This window comes from Pezoporus wallicus, unplaced genomic scaffold, assembly GCF_028554395.1.
Source record: "Pezoporus wallicus isolate ANWC-B61680 ecotype Strahan unplaced genomic scaffold, APGP_CSIRO_Pwel_v1 scaffold_13428, whole genome shotgun sequence".
Taxonomy (NCBI): Eukaryota; Metazoa; Chordata; class Aves; order Psittaciformes; family Psittacidae; genus Pezoporus; species Pezoporus wallicus.
In genome coordinates this window covers 2,601-30,326 of record NW_026637482.1, presented here as the reverse complement: position 1 = coordinate 30,326, position 27,726 = coordinate 2,601, and the positions used below count along the sequence as shown (strand labels likewise).

The window sequence follows — 27,726 nt, the reverse complement described above, 5'->3', positions numbered from 1 at the left end:
ACGTAACCCATATAATGTAACCCATATAACATAACCCATACAACATAACCCACACAACGTAACCCATATAATGTAACCCGTACAACATAACCCATACAACGTAACCCATATAACGTAACCCATACAATGTAACCCGTACAACATAACCCATATAACGTAACCCATACAACGTAACCCATATAACGTAACCCATACAACATAACCCATATAACGTAACCCATATAATGTAACCCATATAAAATAACCCATATAACATAACCCATATAATATAACCTATATAGCATAACCCATATAACGTATCCCATATAACATAACCCATATAAAATAATCATAGAATCATAGAATAGTTAGGGTTGGAAAGGACCTTAAGATCATCCAATTCCAACCCCCCTGCTGTGGGCAGGGACACCTTACGCTAAATCATATCACCTTAAGGCCTCGTCCAACCTGGTCTTGAACACTGCCGGGGATGGAGCCAGGTGCAGGACCTTGCACTTGGCATGGTTAAACTCCATGAGGTTGGCATCAGCCCACCTCACAAGCGTGTCGAGGTCCCTCTGGATGGCATTCCTTAGGGAATGGATGTTGAAGGGTTGAAGTGCCTCATGTTGAAGTCTCTACTCCACTGGGACAGAGCATTAGGGGGGTTATTTACTTTTAGGGTGGTTGTTTTTCAGCAGGATTTATGGTAAGGTCTTAATAAGCCCACGGACAAACAGGACCAGGGCTCTCTACAGAAGCAGAGCTTGGTGTCTCAGGACAGCTTGGTGTCTCAGGACAGGATCCTCAATGGCCATATATCGACTCCATCACCCAACATCAGCCTTCGGCTCCATCTATTCTGCCTGCAATAAACCCCAGAGAGTGGGGAGAATTAAGGCCCCCAGACTAAGCAGGTTGGGTTTCCTTCTGTCTACGCTGTTCAATCCCAGGATCCTTGGAAACAGCAAACTGCTCGTGGATCGTGTCCAATGGAGCGCTCCCAAAGGCTGCTTGTTTCCAGACAGACACCTCCTCCGTAGGCTCCATTCCCAAGCCTTATGGGATGCGTGCATTCTGCACACGTACCCTGGAGGCAGCCCAAATCAGACTTGTCACAGCTCCCACCACGGCAAGGCTGAACCCTGGTGCACGTCATCCCCTCCTTCTGCAGAACAAGGAATGGCTGGGGCTGGCCCGGTGTGAATGCCCTGGGATGTGGGCACCGGGCTGGGGGGAATGGGGACAGGAACCACGGGGTTTTAGTTTCAACAGGTTGAAAGTCAAGCCCCATCCCTGGCAGTGCTCAAGGTTGGACACAGGGGTTGGAGCAAGCTGCTCCAGTGGAAGGGGTCCCTGCCCGTGGTTGGAGCTGGAGGAGCTTTAAGGTCCCTTCCAACCCAACCCGGTTTGGGATCCTGTGATTCTGTGGGTCTGAGCACGCCGCTTGCATCCAGCCCCACAGAGTGACAGGAGGCAATGGGTGCTCGGACAGCTTAGGCCAACTTGATGTAGCCAGAAAACAGCTGAGCTGGGAGGAGGAGTCTCTCAACGCTCGGATGTACGAGCGTGCTGTGGGCAGCATTTTCTCCTGCTCAAATACGTTGCATTTGTTCCAAAGAACTGCAACGAACGCCTCTGTCAGCCCGAAAGCAATGGGTCTGAGAGCACCTACCGCTGGCACATGAATACCAGTGACAGCATTCGACTGCAGCTCGCTCCAGGCTGATTCACTGTCCTGTATTCAGGTTTTCGCTGCAGACCATAACCACTGCCCGGACCCTGGATGCTGCATAAATGACACCAAAACCGGGGCAAATCGGGGCAATAAAATGCTCTTCAAAAAGCTTCCGCTTTTGAGAGCTGAGCAATGAAAACTTAATGGAGGAAAAGCGAAAAGTGAGATACCTTTTAGGGCTGGTGAAAGACGCCAACCCGATCGGCCTGAAACCTGAACTTCCCAATTATCCACGGTCAGGAGAGCCGGCAGGAAATGATGCTGGGAAAGCTTGCTTATTCATCTTTAGCAGAGGAAGATGTGGGGAGACCCCGTGGTCTTCAGTTACGCGAGGGAAGGGGGCAGAGAGCACAGAACCAGGCTCTTCTCTGAGTGTGCAGTGATGGGAGCAATGGACCCACGTTCCAGGACTGAAAATTCCAATTAAATGTAATGAGAAACATTTACACCATGGAGAGGGTCAAATATGGATGGTTGTGGGCTCATCCTCCTCTGGAGATGGTCAAATATGGGTGGTTGTGGGCTCATCCTCCTCTGGAGATGGTCAAATATGGATGGTTGTGGGCTCATCCTCCTCTGGAGGTGGTCAAATATGGATGGTTGTGGGCTCATCCTCCTCTGGAGGTGGTCAAATATGGGTGGTTGTGGGCTCATCCTCCTCTGGAGGTGGTCAAATATGGATGGTTGTGGGCTCATCCTCCTCTGGAGGTGGTCAAATATGGGTGGTTGTGGGCTCATCCTCCTCTGGAGGTGGTCAAATATGGGTGGTTGTGGGCTCATCCTTCTTTGGAGGTACATGAAACTGTTTGGCCAAGGCTTGGAGCAACCTGATCTTCATGGAACCCTCTTACAGCACGAGGGTGAACAAGACGACTTCCAGAGGTCCTTCCAACTTAAGCTATTTCATAACTGTGGTTTCGTGCTACCCACCCATCAATGCCACTGGGACAACACAACAGGACTAAAGAGCACTTTGAGCTTAGAAATGTGATTTTTAGGCAAAACTGATGTACCTTCGCTCCAGCCCCACAAGTGGCACTTCCCCACCTCACCGAGCTCCCCACAACATTGAAATGTGAACTTGTCCAGGTTGAAGCTGCCCTTCTCAAGCCACTCAAAAGGCATCCTACAAGGAAACACCCTGGGAGAGGCTTTATTGGGGTGGTGAGTGAGCTGTGCAGTGCCATGGTAACGTCTACAAAGTCTCACACCCGTATCAGTGCAAAACTCCACTCTAAGACCCATTGGGAAAAGAAAACCAAACACAACTGTTTGCTACCTGATGAAAATGGTGAAAATTAGGCAAAATTTAGGCAAAAAGAAGGGTGGTGAGGCACTGGGATGGGTTGCCCAGGGAGGTTGTGAATGCTCCATCCCTGGCAGTGCTCAAGGCCAGGTTGGACAGAGCCTTGGGTGCCATGGTTTAGTGTGAGGTGTCCCTGCCCATGGCAGGGGGGTTGGAACTGGGTGATCTTAAGGTCCTTTCCAACCCAAACTGTTCTATGATTCTATGAAACAGAAATGGTTTCCCCTTGAGATTTGGCTCGCACAGGGTTTAGATGCTGTTGTTCATGCATAGGAAATGAAGCAGAGCGAAGCGCAATTTTAACCTTGCAGATCTCACGTTTCCTGGCCAAAGGATTTATGATATATTTATGTATTCATACATTTAACCACGTGGATCTGCAGAGCTCCCAGGCGGCCTAAAGCAGGGTGATAGGACATTCTGTTGTGCCTCATTACATCTCCTTCCACTGCACCACATAGCCTGGGTGGTTACCTGACCCTAACCCTAACCCTAACCCTAACCCTAACCCTGTCCCTTCACTCTTGCTCCTGTCCCTCCGGAGGAAGGTCTGAGTGGAACTGCAGGTAAACCCCTTTCATGAGCAGTGATTTCTCCTTGAACGTGTTCAGGATGAGCCTGACAGGGCAGGGGGCTCTATGGAGGATAAAGGTCCCAAATACAAGCCCATCTCCGTGCACGACACAGGCCCCGTAGCCAATCCTTCCCCTTTCTCTTTCCCTAGGAGAAGACCCAGCCTGGCCGCCGGTTTTATGGGGAAATCCCTGCGTGACACACTTCTGTTTGAGAAGTTCATGCCCAATCACAGGAATCCCAGGCTGGATTTTGTTCCCGTTTCTTTTTATTAAATCCCGTTCAAGTGACTCAACATTTACAGTGCAAATTGAAAAGAAGCAGAACCAAAGACGCCCCCGAGCACAGATCTTAGGAAAGGCAGCAGTTTCAGGCTCTGTGGGGCAGCGGTCACTTGGGTTCCACTCCATCCTACCTCGTTTACTCCAGTTTCATGCCTCAACCAGGAAGAAAGTGGCACTTTCTTCCCTTGGGCCTTTTCTTACCTTCTCTTCTTGGTCCAAAACTCCAGTCCCTTGGCTCTCCTTGCGCCTCGACTTGACCGTGGCTTCGCTACCGAAGGAGTAGAACCGCAGAGGAGGAAGCTGGAATCCTCAATGTCCCTGCCAACAACGTCCCTTCACCCCTTCTTTCCCCATGTAACGCGGACGGCTCACCCCCTGCTCTGCCTTGTCCATGTGTTGAGCTGCTCAGAACCCGGTCACGTCCCGATGCCGTCACGTCCCGATGCGGTCACGTCCTGATGCCTTTCAAGCACCAGTTCAGGCCTGGGTCCTCATGTTACAAAACACCACTTTTAAAAAACCCTTTTCACACCCGAATTCAGATTTGTGTTAAATCATAGCTAAGAATGCCCGTTGTGCACGGGCTGCAGTGACAACGCGGATAGACTCCACAACCCGCTAAAGCTGTAAAGTAGGTGTGCTTCGTTCAGCGCCGAGGCGCATGGGGGATCGCTCCTCCAAAGGCATGCACACCTCAGCGTTGTCCTCCTTCATATCTGTCCTCTAAACTATTACGTATTCATGAGGTTGCACAACACGCCTATACATATTCATGACCTACCCCCACCCCGCTTCATAGTATAATGAGCTCAAAGGTCCTCTGCGCTTGCGCAGTGCCTCCTGGTGGTCGCGGGCGAGGGTCTCAAGAGGAAGTAAACGACTCTTCCCTGACCTGTTCATCGCGTTCCCTGGTGATTCGGTCACTGTCCAACCCGCGAAGCTGATTTCACTCACTTTGGGGGTGCAGAGAGCTGGAGCTCCTGTTCCTTCCTCCTATCAACGGCCTTGGTCCTCCCACCCTGCCCCGGCACGCACGATCAGTGCTGAGTAAGCACAACTAAGCACAGTTAAGCAAGAGTCTCAACCCTAACCCCGCTGCACATCGGTTAACCCTTCACATCAGCGGCACCGGAGACCTTGGTGACGGGTTACCTCTGCACCGCGCTCCTGCTCTGCTGAGCTCGCTGTGCCAGGATGTGAGGGTGGACGAAGCACGACGCGGGGGGCACGCGCGTTGCGTTGTTTAAGCCCCAAATCTGGACGCTTTAGAAAAATCCAATTAATAATAATGGGCGATTTATGAGTTTATTAGTAAACGTATGCAAAGTGTTTGTGTAACGAGCCGTTTAGGCCCACGGCACTTGCCTGGATTAATAATCCTAACGCCTGAATTAAGGTTTATATAATGAAACCTAAAGGGGCCCCATTACCGTCAGTTTTGTTGAATAGTTTTCTTCAAAGTCATACAAATAAACGTGGGGTTTGCTTACTAAAACCTAATAGCTCCTCGGAAGCCATTACGCTCGTCTGTGAAATAATATGCATGTTTAAATGCACCTAAATACATTTTTAATGTATTTGTTCTATTCCGAGGGAGGTCGCGGTGTCTCCGGTGCCGGCAGTATCGGTTTGTGGCGTTGGTTTTCGCACGTGCAAGCTTTTCCTTCCCTTCCTGGTTGAAAAGCAGTGAGAAATCAAGCCATGAAACCTACGGGCACGCAGAACTGCAGATTTTCACCCAATCGCACGATCTATGGGAAATCCAGACTGTAAAACTGAGGGGGTTACCCTCGGCCCGGCTCATTTTCTTGCCATTGAAGCCAGATTCCCACCTTGCTTTACCCCAATCAGGGTACGAGGCACGAGCCCCTGCCCTGACGCGGCCGTGGGGTCCCCAGTGCGAGGGAGACGTGGGCGTGATGGAGAGAGCGCAATGAAGGCGCACGGGTCTGGGGCTGGGACCGGGGCATCGCTCCTATTGAGCTGGGGGGGTGAGCCTGGAGAAGAGAGGGGTTTAAGGGGGATCTTGTGAGCGTAGGTGAACACCCGAAGGGAGGACGAGGAGGAGATGGAGCCCAGTGACAGGACCAGGGGCCGTGGGGACGCAGCGCGACCAAGCACGGGCACAGGGTGCTCAGGGCTGTTGAGGAGTCTCCATTATTGGGGGTACTCAGAAGCATCTTGGATGTGGTCCTGGGCAAACAGCTCAGGGTGGGCCTGGTAGAGAAGAGCCGTGGGGCAGGGGGTGATTGAGCGGAGCCGTGGGGCAGGGGGTGATTGATCGAGCGGAGCCGTGGGTCAGGGGATGCTTCAAGATGCTGTGAAGCGGGGCCTCCACTTGACCAAGCCGAGCCGGGCTGTGATGGGGGGCGACGTTCCGCTGTTACCCCCGCGTCTGTTGTTAACGTCGCGTTGCCCACGAGGAATTCCCTTTTCCGCACACCCAGGCCCCAATGCACCCGATGGGGCCCTCGGGATCGGGGCACAGTCGGGGCTGGAAAGGGCAGAACCCGCCGGACCCACATCACCTCGGCTCTCCCCATCGCCGCCCCACACCTGCCCCTCTTTGCTCTCCGGCCCAGAGCCATCAGAGCCGGGCTGCGTTCCCGTCACTGTTAACAGACCTTTGCGCGTTTGTTAATGACACGTTAATAATAATCACGCATTGATAATTTTGCATTAATAAGGCACGGATAATAGTGCATTAATAACACATTAGTAATAACACGTTAATAACACATTAACAATGCATTAATAACACATTAGTAATAACACGTTAATAACACATTAACAATGCATTAATAACGCATTAGTAATAACACGTTAGTAACACATTAACAATGCATTAATAACGCATTAGTAATAACACGTTAGTAACACATTAACAATGCATTAATAACGCATTAGTAATAACACGTGAATAACACCTTAACAATGCATTAATAACGCATTAATAAAAACACATTAACAACGCATTAATAATAACGCATTCATAGCACGTTAATAACAACACATTAATAGCACAGTAATAATACTGCATCAACAACACATTAACAACAACACATTAATAATACTGCATTAATAACGCAGATAGTAATGCATTAATAAAGCACTAATAATAACACATTAATAACGCATTAATAACACATTAACAATGCATTAATAACGTGTTAATAACACATTAATAACAACACGTTAGTAACACATTAATAATAACACATTAGTAACACATTAACAACGCATTAATAACGCATAAATAACACATTAATAACAACACAGTAATAACACAGTAATAATACTGCATTAATAACACATTAATAACGCATTAGTAATAACGCATTAATAATAACACATTAATAACACATTAACAATGCATTAATAATGCATTGATAACAACACAGTAATAACACAGTAATAATACTGCATCAACAACACATTAGTAACAACACATTAACAACGCATTAATAATAACGCATGAATAACACGTTAATAACAACGCATTAATAGCACAGTAATAATACTGCGTCAACAACACATTAACAACAACACATTAATAATACTGCATTAATAACACACTAATCATTAATAACGCATTAATAACGCCCAGGTCCTGGCCCATTACAAACCCCACGTCCCCGCTCCTCCCCGCTGCTGCTCCCCACCCATGATTCGCCCCCAGCTGACCGCAGTCCAACCCCTGCTCATCCCCTCCTGCCCCCCACAAGTGGGGCCCTGCACCCCTGTGCTTCGCTGGTCAGACCCAGAGACAGAGGCAGGCAGGAAACACCGGGGGTGCGCAGTGATTGCGCCCCCCCCCCCCCCTTCACCCATTGCTTTGGGGCGCCCTGCAAACGCCCCCCGTCAACCACGGCGGCCCAGGCCTTGCGCTGCCCCACAGCATCCCCACAGCGCTCCAACCCGCCCTGAGGGTCGGCTCCTTGGAGCGCCCAACAGACGCGGTCGGCTCTCAGGGCCCCCGGTGCTCTCAGTACCCGGTGCTCCCAGTACCCAGTGCTGTCAGTACCCGGTGCTCTCAGTGCCCCCGGTGCTCTCAGTACCCGGTGCTCTCAGTACCCGGTGCTCTCAGTACCCAGTGCTGTCAGTACCCGGTGCTCTCAGTGCCCCCAGTGCTCTCAGTACCCGGTGCTCTCAGTGCCCCCAGTGCTCTCAGTACCCGGTGCTCCCAGTACCCAGTGCTGTCAGTACCCGGTGCTCTCAGTGCCCCCGGTGCTCTCAGTACCCGGTGCTCTCAGTACCCGGTGCTCTCAGTACCCAGTGCTCTCAGTACCCGGTGCTCTCAGTACCCAGTGCTCCCAGTACCCGGTGCTCCCAGTACCCAGTGCTGTCAGTACCCGGTGCTCTCAGTGCCCCCGGTGCTCTCAGTACCCGGTGCTCTCAGTACCCGGTGCTCTCAGTGCCCCCGGTGCTCCCAGTACCCGGTGCTCTCAGTACCCCCGGTGCTCTCAGTGCCCCCAGTGCTCTCAGTGCCCCCGGTGCTCCCAGTACCCGGTGCTCTCAGTACCCCCGGTGCTCTCAGTGCCCCCAGTGCTGTCAGTACCCCCGGTGTTGTCAGTACCCGGTGCTCTCAGTACCCCAGTGTTCTCAGTGCCCCCGGTGCTCTTATTACCCGGTGCTGTCAGTGCCCCCAGTGCTCTCAGTGCCCCCGGTGTTGTCAGTATCCGGTGCTCTCAGTGCCCCCAGTGCTCTCAGTATCCGGTGCTCTCAGTGCCCCCAGTGCTCTCAGGACCCGGTGCTCTCAGTACCCAGTGCTCTCAGTGCCCCCGGTGCTCTCAGTGCCCCCAGTGCTCTCAGTACCCGGTGCTCTCAGTACCCAGTGCTCTCAGTGCCCCCGGTGCTCTCAGTGCCCCCAGTGCTCTCAGTACCCGGTGCTCTCAGTGCCCCCAGTGCTCTCAGTGCCCCCGGTGCTCCCAGTACCCGGTGCTCTCAGTACCCAGTGCTTTCAGTACCCGGTGCTCTCAGTGCCCCCAGTGCTCCCAGTACCCGGTGCTCTCAGTACCCGGTGCTCTCAGTACCCGGTGCTCTCAGTGCCCCCAGTGCTCTCAGTGCCCCCGGTGCTCTCAGTGCCCCCAGTGCTCTCAGTACCCAGTGCTTTCAGTACCCGGTGCTCTCAGTGCCCCCAGTGCTCCCAGTACCCGGTGCTCTCAGTGCCCCCAGTGCTCTCAGTGCCCCCAGTGCTCTCAGTGCCCCCGGTGCTCTCAGTGCCCCCAGTGCTCTCAGTGCCCCCGGTGCTCTCAGTGCCCCCAGTGCTCTCAGTGCCCCCAGTGCTCTCAGTGCCCCCGGTGCTCTCAGTGCCCCCAGTGCTCTCAGTGCCCCCGGTGCTCTCAGTGCCCCCAGTGCTCTCAGTGCCCCCGGTGCTCTCAGTGCCCCCGGTGCTCTCAGTGCCCCCAGTGCTCTCAGTGCCCCCGGTGCTCTCAGTGCCCCCAGTGCTCTCAGTACCCGGTGCTCTCAGTGCCCCCAGTGCTCTCAGTGCCCCCGGTGCTCCCAGTACCCGGTGCTCTCAGTACCCAGTGCTTTCAGTACCCGGTGCTCTCAGTGCCCCCAGTGCTCTCAGTACCCGGTGCTCTCAGTACCCGGTGCTCTCAGTGCCCCCAGTGCTCCCAGTACCCGGTGCTCTCAGTGCCCCCAGTGCTGTCAGTACCCGGTGCTCTCAGTGCCCCCGGTGCTCTCAGTGCCCCCGGTGCTCTCAGTGCCCCCGGTGCTCTCAGTGCCCCCAGTGCTGTCAGTACCCAGTGCTCTCAGTGCCCCCGGTGCTCTCAGTGCCCCCAGTGCTGTCAGTACCCAGTGCTCTCAGTGCCCCCGGTGCTCTCAGTGCCCGGTGCTCTCAGTGCCCCCGGTGCTCTCAGTGCCCCCGGTGCTCTCAGTGCCCCCGGTGCTCTCAGTGCCCCCAGTGCTGTCAGTACCCAGTGCTCTCAGTGCCCCCGGTGCTCTCAGTGCCCCCAGTGCTGTCAGTACCCAGTGCTCTCAGTGCCCCCGGTGCTCTCAGTGCCCCCAGTGCTCTCAGTGCCCCCGGTGCTCTCAGTGTCCCCAGTGCTCTCAGTACCCGGTGCTGCACCGCTCAGCACCACCACAAAGGGCACTGGGTGCTGCAGGCCGAAGGGCAGCGCCGGTGCCTGGGTAAAGCAGCGGTCGCTCAATCTCTGCACCCCACTCACTTCCCACTGGGAATGAGCAGCCCCGAGCCCGTCCCAGGGGTGAGAGCACAGAGAGGATCCCATGGGATAGGGATGGTCCTTCAGGATCCCTCCTGTTCTCACTGCAGGTACACGGTTAGGGTTAGGGTTAGGGTTACAGTAAGGGTTAGGGTTAGGGGTTAGGGGTTAGGGTTAGGGGTTAGGGTTAGGGTTAGGGTTGGGGTTAGGGGTTACGGTTAGGGTTAGGGTTATTGGTTAGGGTTAAGGTTAGCCGTTAGGGTTAGGGTTGGGTTAGGCTTAGGGTTCAGGTTAGGGTTAGGGTTAGGGTTAGGTTTGGGGGTTAAGTTTAGGGTTAGGGTTAGGATTAGGGAGCAGCACTGGGCAGAGGGAAGCTCCTCTGCCTGTGACACCGGTATTATCGTTGAAGCCATCAAGGGGTCAGAGGGGTTTGATCGTTTTCATTGGTCCTATAAAGTCAATGGAATCTGAGTCCTTTTTGTTGTGGGAGCAGTTGACATTAACAGTGGTGGGATGGGGTGCTTGTTGTGGAAGCAAGGATCCAGGACCATTCATTCCATCAGTGTTTGGGATCGTACTGGGTAATGCCCAAGGTCCTGGGAGCATTCATATGAACTCAGGCAGAACCAGGGGCAGGAATTGTTCCTCAGCTCCATCTAAACCTGCCCTTTGGCAGCTTGAGGCCGGTTCCTCTTGTCCCATCCCTTGGGATCTCAGCCCGGGTCCCGTTCCATTGTGAACAGCCCCACAGTTACTGCCCCACATCTTCTCTGCTCCCCACAGCTCCGGGCATGGAAATGAAGGCGAAGGAACCCGAACTCTCCTTCATAAACCACTTCCCCACACAATTCCCTTTGGAATCCATGGGGACGGATCCGGCCCTCGGATGGGGTGAACGGACCCCAGCAGCCAATGGCACCAGGTGATGCAGGGGAGCTTCCCCTCGCCTGATGCCCCTAAGGGGACGTGAGGCTGCAGATGCACCCACACCCCGGGTAAGTGCACCCTTCATCACCTCCCTTCCCTTCCCTTCCCTCCCTTCCCTTCCCTTCCCTTCCCTTCCCTTCCCTTCCCTTCCCTTCCCTTCCCTTCCTTCCCTTCCCTTCCCTTCCCTTCCCTTCCCGGCCCTCCCTTCCCTTCCCTTCCCTTCCCTCTTCCTCCCTTCCCTCCCTTCCCTCCCCTTCCCTCTTCCTCCCTTCCCTTCCCTTCCCTCCCCTTCCCTCTTCCTCCCTTCCCTCCCTTCCCTTCCCTCCCTTCCCTTCCCTCCCCTTCCCTCTTCCTCCCTTCCCTCCCTTCCCTTCCCTTCCCTTCCCTTCCCTTCCCTTCCCTTCCCTTCCCTTCCCTTCCCTCCCTTCCCTTCCCTTCCCTCCCTTCCCTTCCCTTCCCTTCCCTTCCCTTCCCTTCCCTTCCCTTCCCTTCCCTCCCTTCCCTTCCCTTCCCTCCCCTTCCCCTTCCCTTCCCTTCCCTTCCCTTCCCTTCCCTTCCCTCCCCTTCCCTTCCCTTCCTTCCCTTCCCTTCCCTCCTCCTCCCATCCCCTTCCCACCTGGCCTTCCCCTTGCCTTCTTCTTGTCTCATCCCCTCCCACCCTGTTCTACCCAATACCATTACATTTAATCCCATCCCATCCCATCCTACCCTATTCTATCCTGTCCCAATCCCATCCCCTCCCATCCCATCCCGTCACATGCCATCCCATCCCATCCCATCTTATCCCACCCCATCTCATCCGATCCATCTGATCCCATCCCATCCTAACCTAACCCATCCCATCCCATCCACTCCCATCCTGTCACATCCCATCCTACCCAATTCCACCCCATCCCATCCAATCCCATCCCATTCCATCCCATCCCACTCCATTCCATCCCATCTGACCCCATCCCATCCCATTCTATCCTATCCCATCCCCATGCCATCCAATCCCATCCCATCCCATCCCATCCCACTCCATTCCATCCCATCTGACCCCATCCCATCCCATTCTATCCTATCCCATCCCCATGCCATCCTATCCCATCCCATTCCATCCCATCCCATCCTGTCCCAGCAGCCCCATTCAGAACACGAGGAGGGTCCCAGCCCCACTGACCGTGTCTCACTCATCACCCCACGATGGAGCACAATGGGCAGCGCAGACGTGCTGGGGACCCCCAGACCCACAGCTCTGAGCCCTCCCTGCAGGTGCCCACGGCCTCCCGTGGGTCTGCCCCATGGGGGGACCCTTCCTTTCCCCGTCCACCCTCAGCTGCTGTGGGTTCACGTGGGCAAATGCACGTGGGAGATCCCTCATTCATTATTAATTAATTATCTTATTAATAATTATTATAATTTTATATATTGCATCTGTATTTTCATAAATAAATATATATTTTATGAAAATACTAATATATAAATGTATGAGTGTATAAATATGTTATTATAATATCATTATATAATATTATATATATACTTACTATCAATATCTATTTGAATTTTATAAGTATTTAAATATGTTATATAAATATATAAACATAGGGTTTATTAATTCTTATTAATTCTTATTAATAAATATAATTTTAACATATTTATCTATTTAAATATTGATATATATATTTACCTGTAATTATATAATTTTATATATTAATGCTATTGATAAATGTTTAAGTTTTATATATATAGTTATACAAATTTATATTTATATACATAAAATATGCGTAAATTTAAATAAAGATTTATGTTTGTATACGTTACGTAGATATGTATGATTATATATTACTGTTTTACAATAATCATGGCTATTAATGATGGCTATTAACGAACCTTTCCTGCGCGGTACCTCTTGGCTTCCCCGGCCAAACCCCTGCCGATGGCTCCCAGCCTCAGATGAGCCCAAAACCACACAAAATGAGACCAAAATCACACAAAATGAGCCAAAATCACACAAAATGAGCCCAAAACCACACAAAATGAGACCAAAATCACACAAAATGAGCGAAAATCACACAAAATGAGCCAAAATCACACAAAATGAGCCAAAATCACACAAAATGAGACCAAAACCACACAAAATGAGCCCAAAACCACACAAAATGAGACCAAAATCACACAAAATGAGCCAAAATCACACAAAATGAGCCAAAATCACACAAAATGAGCCAAAATCACACAAAATGAGACCAAAACCACACAAAATGAGACCAAAATCACACAAAATGAGCCAAAATCACACAAAATGAGCCAAAATCACACAAAATGAGACCAAAACCACACAAAATGAGCCCAAAACCACACAAAATGAGACCAAAATCACACAAAATGAGCGAAAATCACACAAAATGAGCCAAAATCACACAAAATGAGCCAAAATCACACAAAATGAGACCAAAACCACACAAAATGAGCCCAAAACCACACAAAATGAGACCAAAATCACACAAAATGAGCCAAAATCACACAAAATGAGCCAAAATCACACAAAATGAGCCAAAATCACACAAAATGAGACCAAAACCACACAAAATGAGACCAAAATCACACAAAATGAGCCAAAATCACACAAAATGAGCCAAAATCACACAAAATGAGACCAAAACCACACAAAATGAGCCCAAAACCACACAAAATGAGACCAAAATCACACAAAATGAGCGAAAATCACACAAAATGAGCCAAAATCACACAAAATGAGCCAAAATCACACAAAATGAGACCAAAACCACACAAAATGAGCCCAAAACCACACAAAATGAGACCAAAATCACACAAAATGAGCCAAAATCACACAAAATGAGCCAAAATCACACAAAATGAGCCAAAATCACACAAAATGAGACCAAAACCACACAAAATGAGACCAAAATCACACAAAATGAGCCAAAATCACACAAAATGAGCCAAAATCACACAAAATGAGACCAAAACCACACAAAATGAGCCCAAAACCACACAAAATGAGACCAAAACCACACAAAATGAGCCAAAATCATGAGACCAAAATCACACAAAATGTGACCAAAACCACACAAAATGAGACCAAAATCACACAAAATGAGCCAAAATCACACAAAAAGTGACCAAAACCACACAAAATGAGACCAAAACCACACAAAATGAGCCAAAATCATGAGACCAAAATCACACAAAATGTGACCAAAACCACACAAAATGAGACCAAAATCACACAAAATGAGCCAAAATCACACAAAATGTGACCAAAACCACACAAAATGAGACCAAAATCACACAAAATGAGCCCAAAACCACACAAAATGAGACCAAAATCACACAAAATGAGCCAAAATCACACAAAATGAGCCAAAATCACACAAAATGAGACCAAAACCACACAAAATGAGACCAAAATCACACAAAATGAGCCAAAATCACACAAAATGAGCCAAAATCACACAAAATGAGACCAAAACCACACAAAATGAGCCCAAAACCACACAAAATGAGACCAAAATCACACAAAATGAGCGAAAATCACACAAAATGAGCCAAAATCACACAAAATGAGCCAAAATCACACAAAATGAGACCAAAACCACACAAAATGAGCCCAAAACCACACAAAATGAGACCAAAATCACACAAAATGAGCCAAAATCACACAAAATGAGCCAAAATCACACAAAATGAGACCAAAACCACACAAAATGAGCCCAAAACCACACAAAATGAGACCAAAATCACACAAAATGAGCCAAAATCACACAAAATGAGCCAAAATCACACAAAATGAGCCAAAATCACACAAAATGAGACCAAAACCACACAAAATGAGACCAAAATCACACAAAATGAGCCAAAATCACACAAAATGAGCCAAAATCACACAAAATGAGACCAAAACCACACAAAATGAGCCCAAAACCACACAAAATGAGACCAAAACCACACAAAATGAGCCAAAATCATGAGACCAAAATCACACAAAATGTGACCAAAACCACACAAAATGAGACCAAAATCACACAAAATGAGCCAAAATCACACAAAAAGTGACCAAAACCACACAAAATGAGACCAAAACCACACAAAATGAGCCAAAATCATGAGACCAAAATCACACAAAATGTGACCAAAACCACACAAAATGAGACCAAAATCACACAAAATGAGCCAAAATCACACAAAATGTGACCAAAACCACACAAAATGAGACCAAAATCACACAAAATGAGCCAAAATCACACAAAATGTGACCAAAACCACACAAAATGAGCCAAAATCATGAGACCAAAATCACACAAAATGAGCCCAAAATCTCACAAAATGAGACCAAAACCACACAAAATGAGCCCAAAATCACACAAAATGAACTCAAAATCACACAAAATGAGCCCCAAAACACACAAAATGAGCCCAAAACCACACAAAATGAGCCCAAAACCACACAAAATGAGACCAAAATCACACAAAATGAGCCCAGAACCGAGCCCAAAACCAAGGAAGTGACCCCAAAATCACAGAAGTGACCCCAAAACCAAGGAAATGAGCCCAGAATCGCAGGAATGAGCTCAGACCCACGGAAATGACCCCAAACCCACAGAAATGACCCCAAAACCAAGGAAATGAGCCCAAAATGAGCCCCGCTCCCTCCGCCTGCACGGACCCGGCTCTTTCCTTGTGCTGCGGCGCCCCCGTGAGGCTGCGGCCGGAACTGCACCATGAGCAGCTGCAGCGGGTACCGGGGGTGCTGCGGGGGTTGAGGATGCTCTGGGTACCAGGGATGCTGTGGGTGTTGAGGATGCTGCGGGTACCAGGGATGCTGTGGGTACCAGGGATGCTGTGGGTACCAGGGATGCTGTGGGTACCAGGGATGCTGTGGGTACCAGGGATGCTGCGGGTACCAGGGATGCTGCGGGTACCAGGGATGCTGTGGGTACCAGGGATGCTGTGGGTACCAGGGATGCTGCGGGTACCAGGGATGCTGTGGGTACCAGGGATGCTGCGGGTACCAGGGATGCTCTGGGTACCAGGGATGCTGTGGGTACTGGGGATGCTGCGGGTACCAGGGATGCTGTGGGTGTTGAGGATGCTGCGGGTACCAGGGATGCTGTGGGTACCAGGGATGCTGCGGGTACCAGGGATGCTCTGGGTACCAGGGATGCTGCGGGTACCAGGGATGCTCTGGGTACCAGGGATGCTGTGGGTACCAGGGATGCTCTGGGTACCAGGGATGCTGCGGGTACCAGGGATGCTCTGGGTACCAGGGATGCTGTGGGTACCAGGGATGCTGCAGGTACCAGGGATGCTGCGGGTACCAGGGATGCTGTGGGTACCGGGGATGCTCTGGGTACCAGGGATGCTGTGGGTACCAGGGATGCTGTGGGTACCAGGGATGCTGCAGGTACCAGGGATGCTGCAGGTACCAGGGATGCTGTGGGTACCAGGGATGCTGTGGATACCAGGGATGCTGTGGGTACCAGGGATGCTGTGGGTACCGGGGATGCTCTGGGTACCAGGGATGCTGTGGGTACCAGGGATGCTGCAGGTACCAGGGATGCTGTGGGTACCAGGGATGCTGTGGGTACCGGGGATGCTCTGGGTACCAGGGATGCTGTGGGTACCAGGGATGCTCTGGGTACCAGGGATGCTGTGGGTACCAGGGATGCTGCAGGTACCAGGGATGCTGCGGGTACCAGGGATGCTCTGGGTACCAGGGATGCTGTGGGTACCAGGGATGCTCTGGGTACCAGGGATGCTGTGGGTACCGGGGATGCTCTGGGTACCAGGGATGCTCTGGGTATCAGGGATGCTGCAGGTACCAGGGATGCTCTGGGTACCAGGGATGCTGTGGATACCAGGGATGCTGTGGGTACCAGGGATGCTGTGGGTACCAGGGATGCTGTGGGTACCAGGGATGCTGTGGGTACCAGGGATGCTGTGGGTACCAGGGATGCTGTGGGTACTGGGGATGCTGCAGGCACCGGGGATGCTGTGGGTACCAGGGATGCTCTGGGTATTGAGGATGCTCTGGGTACCAGGGATGCTCTGGGTATCAGGGATGCTGCAGGTACCAGGGATGCTCTGGGTACCAGGGATGCTGTGGATACCAGGGATGCTGTGGGTACCAGGGATGCTCTGGGTACCAGGGATGCTGTGGGTACCAGGGATGCTGTGGGTACCAGGGATGCTGTGGGTACCAGGGATGCTGCGGGTACCAGGGATGCTGCGGGTACCGGGGATGCTGTGGGTACCAGGGATGCTCTGGGTACCAGGGATGCTGTGGGTACCAGGGATGCTGCAGGTACCAGGGATGCTGTGGGTACCAGGAATGCTGTGGGTACCGGGGATGCTGCAGGTACCAGGGATGCTGCGGGTACCAGGGATGCTGTGGGTACCGGGGATGCTGTGGGTACCAGGGATGCTGCGGGTACCGGGGATGCTGCAGGTACCAGGGATGCTGTGGGTACCAGGGATGCTGTGGGTACCAGGGATGCTATGGGTACCCCACACGCCGCTCCGCCCCATCTCCGCACCCCACTGCACCCACTCCCCATCACAACGCTCCGCATCCCTCCGCCCCGTTCCCAACGCATCCCACGCACCCCAACCCCTGCCCCGTGCTCCCTCCCCAGGACACAGACACGACTCCGCTCCCAACGGGATCCATCCTTTACTTCTCCTCACGGGGGGACGGCCCCGGGACGCGCGGTGTGACCCCCCCCCCCCCCCCCCCCCCCCCCCCCCCCCACCACCCCATATGTACACTCACTGCACGCCCGGAGCGCCTCCGTCCTCGCCGGGATCCGCAGGGAAGGAACAAGTGCTCGGTGCCGGCGGTCGCGTCCCGCTCGGTTTGAAACCCGGCGCCACCAAAAGCTCGGCTTTTTGGGTTAAAAAGGTGAGGTTCCGGTACTTAAAAAAAGGGGATTTTGGGGTTTTTTTTGAGTCGCGGGGCACAAAATAAAGTCGCTTTTTCGGGTAGGATATATACATCAAAAATAGGTGGAAAACGTCTAGAAAAGGCGTTGGTTTTAATGCTATCCAAAGCCGTATCCGTCTCCTCTTGCAGCGGAAGACCGGAGGGGAAAAGTGCCTCTGCCCCATAGGGAGCTCGTCCCGGGATGAGTCGGTCCAAGGTGCCTGGGAAAGAGATGGGAATCCTCACTTTTCCCCATAGGAACGCCGCGGGCCCGGCCCCGTAGGAAGAGCGCCACGGCGCAAGCGCGCGGTTCCCTCTGCTCAGCCCCACGTCGGACCCGTTCCCTGCCCCGCGCGGCCTCCTTCACCCCACATCGCGGGGGCTTCCCCGTGGCCCCAAAAGCCTGGGGTGCAACGGGATGGGTGCCTGCGACGGGAACAGGGGTGGCAGGGAACCAAGGGTCCGCAGTGAGGCGCTGGCGAAGCCCCCGCTGCGATGGGTGAAGCAGAACCATAGGAGTCGGGGCTGGAGGCAGCGCTGCGGGAGGTGCGGCTGTGGGGCAGCAGTGGGGCGGGCCCCACACACGGCCGAGCACCGAGCGCCTAAACAGGACCCACAGGAAGGAAAAGGAACGAGGGAAAACGACGTCTGCAAACCCCGCCACCCACAACGCCCGCCAACAGGAGGCGCCACGCGGGAACGCGATTTGCATATGCATGAGGCGGGAGGCACCCTCATGTTTACGCAATGAGGATTCGGGATACGAGCAGGGTGAGTGGGAAAAGGGCTCGGGTGCCTTCGGGGGAGCGATCCCCCGCGCGCCTCAGCGCTGAATGCACCGCGCCCGCCCTAATGGGTTCCGGGACCCCATTGGGAACCCACAGAGCCTTGAGTCCTCCACACCAGCCCTACACACCGGGGCACCGCTTGCAGGCCCATATATACGTGCATACACACAGCTGTACGCACCGGGTCACCACCCCGGGCACCCAAAACCGCGCTCACGCTGCCCGTACGAGCCATGAGGGCGGACGTAAAGGGCAGGCTCATAGGGCCCAGCCTGCACACGCAACCCCAGTGCAGGTGGGAACGGGTCCACGAGCTCACAGCGCCCAGGCTGCTGCCCCGGGGTAACCTGTTCCGTGCACCGAGCCGCGGGGCCGTAGGGAAGTGGGCGTTTTGGGGCAAAACAAGGGGTTTACGATGGTGATTTGGGCCTAAAAGGGCACCCGAAAGCATCGCTCTCAGCTGGCTTCCCTCGGGGTGACCCACAGCTGCGGGGTTTTACGGCAGGAACGCTCGGGAATTGAGGGTTTGATGGGAAGAAAACCCTAAAATCACTGGGAAATCCCCATATCCTGGAAGGCGCCGGGATGTGGGGGGTGCCGAGCAGCTCGTGCCCACAACACAAGGGTCAGATCCCGGCGGCACCGGGAGCATCCGGTGCATTCCTTATGGACACTGATTCCACCACCGGGATCAGGCTCTTGCTGCCATCCCCACTGCATGCTATGGGGCAGCACTGCTTCACCCCATTGATCCCAGGGAACAGGAAAAGGGAATCCCTGTGACTGCTTCACCCCATTGATCCCAAAGGACAGGAAAAGGGAATCCCTGTGACTGCTTCACCCCATTGATCCCAAAGGACAGGAAAAGGGAATCCCTGTGACTGCTTCACCCCATTGATTCCAGGGAACAGGAAAAGGGAATCCCTGTGACTGCTTCACCCCATTGATTCCAGGGAACAGGAAAAGGGAATCCCTGTGACTGCTTCACCCCATTGATCCCAAAGGACGGGAAAAGGGAATCTCTGTGAGTGCTTCACCCCATTGATCCCAAAGGACGGGGAAAGGGAATCCCTGTGACTGCTTCCCCCCATTGACCCCAAGGACCAGGACGGACGCCCCTTCTCCATCCTCCCCACCGATCCCTGTCCCCTTCCATGCGGGGACGCTCCCATAGGGCCCGGCCGCTCCGACCCCCATGGGATCCCTCACCTGATCCGTTCCTACGCTTCGCCCCCCTGCCCCACATCCGTGTCCGCGTCCCTCGCCGTGTCCGCGGCCCGGGACAGGATGTCGGCCATCAGCGCCTCCTCCAGCTTCTTCCTCACCTGCTGCACCCGCTCCTCCTGCTTCCTACGGGGACGGCAGCACCGGGATCAATCCCTTCGGAGCTCCCCACGGACACCGGATCGGGACGGGGGGCCCGACCCCCGCGCCCACTGCGGAGCCGGAGGGAGCGGAGCCGTGGGACCGGGGCCCTTGGGCTGAGAGGGAAGGGGTGGACGGGATACAGGGATCCATGGGGAAGGGCGAGAGATGGAGCTGCAGCAACACTGACCGGCCCTGACGGGACAGCGCTCACCTCGGCATCCCCTGTGCGTGCGTGTGTGCATCCCCATGGGTCACACCCGCTATGGGTCACATCCCTATGGGTCACATCCCCATGGGTCACACCCACTATGGGTCACATCCCTATGGGTCAGGTTGCCATGGGTCAGGTCGCTATGGGTCACCCCCACTATGGGTCACATCCCCATGGGTCAGGTCACTATGGGTCAGGTCGCTATGGGTCAGGTCGCCATGGGTCACACCCGCTATGGGTCAGGCCGCCATGGGTCAGGTCGCTATGGGTCAGGTTGCCATGGGTCACACCCGCTATGGGTCAGGTTGCCATGGGTCAGGTCGCCATGGGTCACTGCCACTATGGGTCACCGCCGCTATGGGTCAGGTCGCTATGGGTCACCGCCGCTATGGGTCAGGCCGCCGTGGGTCACCCACCTGATGTCGTCGTCCGTGACGACGAACGCCCTGCAGAGGGGCTGTGCCGTGTTCAACCACACCGCCGGGTTCTTCTCCACGGCGGCCGAGAGCTGCCCCGTGATTGGTGCTGAGCTCGTGTGGAGGGCGCTGGCCACCGCCGGCAGCACCGCGTCCGCCGCGCTCCCCGGACCCACACCTGGGGGGCGGAGGGGTCAGCGGGAGCCGGCACCTGTGGGGCTCAACCTGTGGGGCTCATCCTGCACTTGTGGGGCTCATCCTGCATCACAGTTTGCCCCATCCCTACAGCATCCCCACAGCCCCTATAGCATCCATACAGCATCCCCACAGCATCCCTATAGCCCCCTATAGCATCCATACAGCACCCCCATAGCCCCTATAGCATCCCTACAGCCCCCTATAGCATCCCTATAGCATCCCCATAGCATCCCTACAGCCCACTATAGCATTCCTATAGCATCCCTACAGCATCCCCATAGCCCCTATAGCATCCCTACAGCATCCATACAGCATCCCCATAGCATCCCTATAGCCCCCTGTAGCATCCCTATAGCATCCCTATAGCATCCCTATAGCATCCCCATAGCCCCCTAGAGCATCCCTAGAGCATCCCTAGAGCATCCCTCCACCATCCCTATAGCCCCTATAGCATCCCTATAGCCCCCTATAGCCCCCTACACCCCCCTATAGCACCCCCCTACATCACCACAACCTGCTCTGACCCCCCCACCCCACACCCCGCTGCCCCACACGCCGTGGGTCAGCCCCACGGTACCTTGCAGCCCCTTGGGCAGCTCCATGGCCCCGATGATCTCCTCGCTCACGTCGGAGGCGCTGAGCCCCTGGAGCCGCTTCTCCCAGAACAGCTGCAACGGGACCCCAAAAACGCGCGGAATTCCCTTAAAAACGACCCCAAAAATCCGGGAACGAAAAAAAAAACAAACCCCAAAACGCCGCGTTCAGCCCCAAAGCGGCGTCGGGACGAGCGGGGGAGCCCCACGGGCGATATTCCGGGCGTCGGGAATGGGGTCATGGCGTGGCGGCAGCGGGCGCCGGGTCCGGGATCAGATCCTTCCCACCCGCAGGATCCATGGAATTCCCTTCCCAATGGGGCTTCGCATCCCATGGGAAGCCGTCGAAGGGCCCACGGAGCGGGATGGGGGGGGAAGGGACCCACTGAATCCATAGGGAAGAGCGGGAGACGAAGAGCTCATCCCAGCGCGCGCTCCGGAGGGTTAACGGCATTCCCGGTGTCCTGTCCCTGCAGCTATGGGATGGCATCAATGGGGCGCAGGGATTGCGATGGGGGGATCGGGATGCAGGGATCAGGATGGGGGGATCGCGATGCAGGGATCGGGATGGAGGGATCGGGATGCAGAGGGATCAGACGCAGGGATCAGGATGGAGGGATCAGGATGCAGGGATCGGGATGCAGGGATCGGGATGCAGGGATCGGGATGCAGAGGGATGGGATGCAGGGATTGGGATACAGGGATTGGGATGCAGAGGGATGGGATGCAGGGATTGGGACGTGGGGATCGGGATGCGGGGATCAGGATGCAGGGTTCGGGATGCAGGGATCGGGATGCAGAGGGATGGGATGCAGGGATTGGGACGCGGGGATCGGGATGCAGGGATCAGGATGCAGAGGGATCGGATGCAGGGATCGGGATACAGGGATCGGGATGCAGAGAGATGGGATGCAGGGATTGGGATACAGGGATTGGGATGCAAAGGGATGGGATGCAGGGATTGGTACGCAGGGATCGGGACGCAGGGATCGGGATGCAGGGATCGGGATGCAGAGGCATGGGATGCAGGGATCGGGACGCAGGGATCGGGACGCAGAGGGATCCCCCCCCCAACACTGCAGCACCCCTTTAAGCGCTCCCCTCCGGACATCGGGATGCATTCGGGACGCGGTTTGGATCCACGGATCCCACAGCCCCATCCGGAGATCCCATTCCCGACAGCTCCCCCTCTGCGCCTCGTTCCGCCTCCCTTCCAACGCATCCCAGTGAGCCACGATCCCAAGGGAAAGGAACACCGGGATTCCGACACAGGAACCCAGGATCCCATCAAGTCGGTGCCCCACTGATTCCCGCTCCCCCAGCATCACCCCCACTTGAGGAATTCCCCCTTTATTCCCGTTTTCCTTCCCCATTCCAAGGCCCAGGGTCCCCAAATCCAGGCTCTGCTTCCGTAGGACACGGAACCACAGCCCCTATAAGCTATGGGTGCAAGGAAGAGGGTCCGGAGGGGAGACCCCATTCCCAGCACCGGGATTTGCTCCTTCGCTTCCCTGTACGGACGGGGATGAGCCCGGAGAGGGATACTGGTACCCACGGGGACGGGGATGCTGCAGGGATCGGGATGCTCCACACAGGGCCATAAGATGCCCCAAGATGCCCCAAAATGCCCTAAGACACCCCATAAGATGCCCCAAGATGCCCCATAAAATGCCCCAGGATGCTCCATAAGATGCCCTAAGATGCCCCAAAATGCCCCAAGATGCCTCCAAATGCCCCAAGATGCCCCAAAATGCCCCAAAATGCTCCATAAGATGCCCTAAGATGCCTCAAGATGCCCCAAGATGCCCCAAAATGCCCTAAAATGCTCCATAAGATGCCCCAAGATGCCCCATAAGATGCCCCAAAATACCCCAAAATACCCCAAAATGCCCCAAGATGCCCCATAAGATGTCCCAAAATGCCCCAAGATGCCCCAAAATGCTCCATAAGATGCCCCATAAGATGCCCTAAAATGCCCCAGGATGCCCGAAGATGCTCCATAAGACACTCCAAGATGCCCCAAGATGCCCCACAAGATGCCCCACAAGATGCCCCACAAGATGCCCCACAAGATGCCCCAAAAGATGCCCCACAAGATGCCCCACAAGATGCCCCACAAGATGCCCCACAAGATGCCCCACAAGATGCCCCACAAGATGCCCCATAAGATGCCCCACAAGATGCCCCACAAGATGCCCCACAAGATGCCCCACAAGATGCCCCACAAGATGCCCCACAAGATGCCCACCCCTGCCTCCTTCCCTTCCCGACACCGCACATCCCACCTTCAGGAATGCCAAGCTGTGATTTACCCCACAAGGGACCCCTGTGTCCATCCCACCTCGATCCCTGCTTTTCCCCGTGCCGGAGCAGGCAGCAGAGGAGGGCAGAGCCCAGGTCCCCATCCCAAAGGCAGGAATCCTTTCCCATTGGGAGCTGCTCCTCTCCCTTGGGGGAATCCAAGCCAACGGGAGCCGGCGGGAAGGCGTCTCTCCGAAGGAATCCATCCCAATTCCATTATTCCTCATGGAAAAGCATCCCTATCCTTAACATCGGGATGTTATTGGGGAGGGGGGGGGATTTATATAGGGATGAATCAGTGAAAAGCAGAGATTGCAGCTGGTCCTTGGGTGTCTGCAGGGTTGGAAGCACTGGGATGGGATGGGGTGGGGTGGGTGGGATGTCCCTATGGATTTGTCCCTATGGATTTGTCCCTATGGATTCGTCCCTATAGATTTGTCCTGTATGGATTTATCCCTACAGATTTGTCCCTATGGATTCGTCCCTATGGATTCGTCCCTACGGATTTATCCCTATGGATTTGTCCCTATGGATTTGTTCCTATGGATTTATCCCTACAGATTTGTCCTGTATGGATTTATCCCTACGGATTTGTCCCTATGGATTTGTCCCTACGGATTTGTGATTTGTCCCTATGGATTTGTCCCTATGGATTCGTCCCTATAGATTTGTCCTGTATGGATTTATCCCTACAGATTTGTCCCTATGGATTCGTCCCTATGGATTCGTCCCTACGGATTTATCCCTATGGATTTGTCCCTATGGATTTGTTCCTATGGATTTATCCCTACAGATTTGTCCTGTATGGATTTATCCCTACGGATTTGTCCCTATGGATTTGTCCCTACGGATTTGTGATTTGTCCCTATGGATTTGTCCCTATGGATTCGTCCCTATAGATTTGTCCTGTATGGATTTATCCCTACAGATTTGTCCCTATGGATTCGTCCCTATGGATTCGTCCCTACGGATTTATCCCTATGGATTTGTCCCTATGGATTTGTTCCTATGGATTTATCCCTACAGATTTGTCCTGTATGGATTTATCCCTACGGATTTGTCCCTATGGATTTGTCCCTACGGATTTGTGATTTGTCCCTATGGATTTATCCCTATGGATTCGTCCCTACGGATTTGTCCCTATGGATTTGTCCCTATGGATTTATCCCTATGGATTCGTCCCATATGGATTCATCCCTACAGATTTGTCCCTACGGATTTTTCCCTATGGATTTGTCCCTACAGATTTGTCCTGTATGGATTTGTCCCTACGGATTTATCCCTACAGATTTGTCCCTATGGATTCATCCCTATGGATTCGTCCCTATGGATTTATCCCTATAGATTCGTCCCTATGGATTCGTCCCTATGGATTCGTCCCTATGGATTTGTCCCTATGGATTCATCCCTATGGATAGCACAGTCAAGGAGGACCAAGGTTTGGGTCTCCCCTTCGGCATCAGTGAGGATGGCTCCCCACCATTCCCAGGTCCCGGAAGGGATTCCCGACGTCGGAGGAGCTGGGATCCCTACGTAAGGGGGAAAGCCAAAGGGAATGCTTAGGGAATGCTGGGAATGCTGGGATTTGGGGCCAGGATTTCCCATGGAATTTGGGGCCAAGGGTTGGAGCACGAGGGAGGAAGGACACGGGAGTGGGAGCTCAGCATCCCGGCCCCCATCCCAACACTGATCCATGCTCCTAAGGGACCAGTGCTCCATAGGGAATAAAGCCTTCCAGCACCTTTTCCCTGCCTTATCCCAACAGATCCCAGCAGGAAAAGAGGTTTTCCCTTGGGAAAAGGGGAAAACCCGGATGCGTGTGCATGCATCCACGGATGCGGGCGGGAAGGATGCTCCTGCATCCCGCTGGGTACCACCGGGGAGCACAGAACCCTGCTTGGGAAGCGCCGGGATCCCGGGAATACCAACAGGAATTCCTTGCTTTCCCGCTTTTCCCATGCTCCTGGTCCCACCTCTCCCACCTACACCCATCACAGCATTCCAGCTTGGAGCAGGGAGCAGCATTCCAGGATATTCCCAACACGGACAAGGGCAGGGGTCGGAAAGGCCACGGGATGCGAATGGGATGCGATGGGACCGAGGGAGGCCTTGGGGGCGTCCCAAAGCGGCTCCTTCCCCTTTCCCACATGGATTTAGGGGGAGCCTGGGTGGGATTCCGACCCCTGTTGGGTGCTGCGGCAGCATTCCAGGTGTCTGGAATTCCGCTGGGGGCAGTGGGTGCAGCGCACAAAGGGCCATGGGGATGCCACGGCTGCGGGAGGACAATGGAGACCCATTGGGATCCCCCACAGATCCCATCCCGGATGCACACCCGTTGGGATCCCCCACAGATCCCATCCCGGATGCACACCCGTTGGGATCCCCCACAGATCCCATCCCAGATGCACACCCGTTGGGATCCCCCACAGATCCCATCCCGGATGCACACCCATTGGGATCCCCCACAGATCCCATCCCAGATGCACACCCATTGGGATCCCACACAGATCCCATCCCGGATGCACACCCATTGGGATCCCACACAGATCCCATCCCGGATGCACACCCATTGGGATCCCCCACAGATCCCATCCCGGATGCACACCCATTGGGATCCCACACAGATCCCATCCCGGATGCACACCCATTGGGATCCCCCACAGATCCCATCCCAGATGCACACCCGTTGGGATCCCCCCCCCCCCCAAGGAGCACGGGGGGGACGCGCGGGGTCTGCTGTGATCCCGCGGAGCTCCCGCAGGGATGAAGGGGTTCATCCAACGGAATTCCCGCCGGGATGCTCACCTGGCGCGGCTGGTCCATCACCCGCTGCAGGTCCGCGCGCACCTTGTTGCTGGGGTGATTGGTTACCTTGGTAACGGGCTGCTTGAAGATGGAGGCGGTCTGGCGGATGGGCAGCGTGGTGTTGAGGTCTGGCTTGCCCTATGGGGACAGCGGGGTGGGTCCTATGGGGTGGGTCCCTATGGGGTGGATCCTATGGGGTGGGTCCTATGGGGAGAGAGGGAGCGGGTCCCTATGGGGTGGGTCCCTATGGGGTGGGTCCTATGGGGTGGGTCCTATGGGGAGAGAGGGAGCGGGGTGGGTCCTATGGGGTGGGTCCCTATGGGGTAGATCCCTATGGGAAACAGAGAGAAGGGGGGTGGATCCCTATGGGGAACAGAGGGAATGGGAGTGGATCCCTATGGGGAAAGGAAAAGAGGGAAGGGGGTGGATCCCTATGGGGAAAGAGAGGAAAGGGGGGTGGATCCCTATGGGGTGGATCCCTATGGGAAACAGAGGGAAGGGGGTGGATCCCTATGGGGAGAGAGGGATGGGGGGTGGATCCCTATGGGGAAAGAGGGAATGGGAATGGATCCCTATGGGAAACAGTGGGAAAAGAGGGAATGGGAATGGATACTATGGGAAAACAGTGGGAAAAGAGGGAATGGGAGTGGATCCCTCTTGGAAAACAGAAGGAAAAGAGGGAACGGGAGTGGATCCCTATTGGAAAACAGTGGGAAAAGAGGGAACAGGAGTGGATCCCTATGGGAAAACAGGGGGGAAAGAGGGAATGGGAATGGATCCCTCTGGGAAAACAGTGGGAAAAGAGGGAACGGGAGTGGATCCCTATGGGAAAACAGGGGGGAAAGAGGATCCGAGCGGGATCCAAGGGGGTTCCCGGCAGGACCCGAGGCTCCCACGCAGGGTCCCAAAGGGGGCTCCGTGGAAGCGATTCCAGGCGCCGGGAACGGGGCCCGGAAAAGAGGGGGAAAAGCCCCCAAACCCCAACCTTGGCTGGGTTGAGAGCCTCGGTGCGGAGCTTCTGCTTGTTCTTCTGCAGCTTGCTGGGCATCATCTTCCCCGTGCGGAAGTCGAAGCTGCTCAGGTCCACGGAATTCCCAAGGTACCGGGCCAGCTGCGGCTTGCTCCGGAACTTCTTCCCGCTCGG

At 54.3% G+C, this 27,726-nt stretch overlaps 1 protein-coding gene across 1 annotated transcript; it reads right to left on the bottom strand.

Moving 5' to 3' along the window:
* Nucleotides 1–836: 836 nt before the first annotated feature.
* MBD2 (methyl-CpG binding domain protein 2) lies at nt 837–27,726 on the bottom strand. The gene is made up of 7 exons (XM_057405730.1): nt 27,568–27,726; nt 26,583–26,720; nt 21,461–21,551; nt 20,686–20,863; nt 19,915–20,040; nt 4,082–4,148; nt 837–845 (listed from the first exon to the last, which is right to left on the bottom strand). Exons 1-7 carry the CDS (start codon nt 27,631–27,633, stop codon nt 837–839), a joined length of 675 nt encoding a protein of 224 aa, XP_057261713.1. The 5' UTR covers nt 27,634–27,726.

What these genes read in the sequence shown, in the direction of transcription:
- MBD2 (XM_057405730.1), bottom strand. Translation starts at nt 27,633, where the DNA reads ATGATGCCCAGCAAGCTGCAGAAGAACAAGCAGAAGCTCCGCACCGAG. An exon ending in GTCACGGACGACGACATCAG is followed by an intron (nt 20,041 to 20,685) that starts GTGGGTGACCCA and finishes CCGTCCCCGTAG; the next exon opens with GAAGCAGGAGGAGCGGGTGC. An exon ending in GTGGGGCAGGGGGGCGAAGC is followed by an intron (nt 4,149 to 19,914) that starts GTAGGAACGGAT and finishes CTCCTTCGGTAG; the next exon opens with CGAAGCCACGGTCAAGTCGA.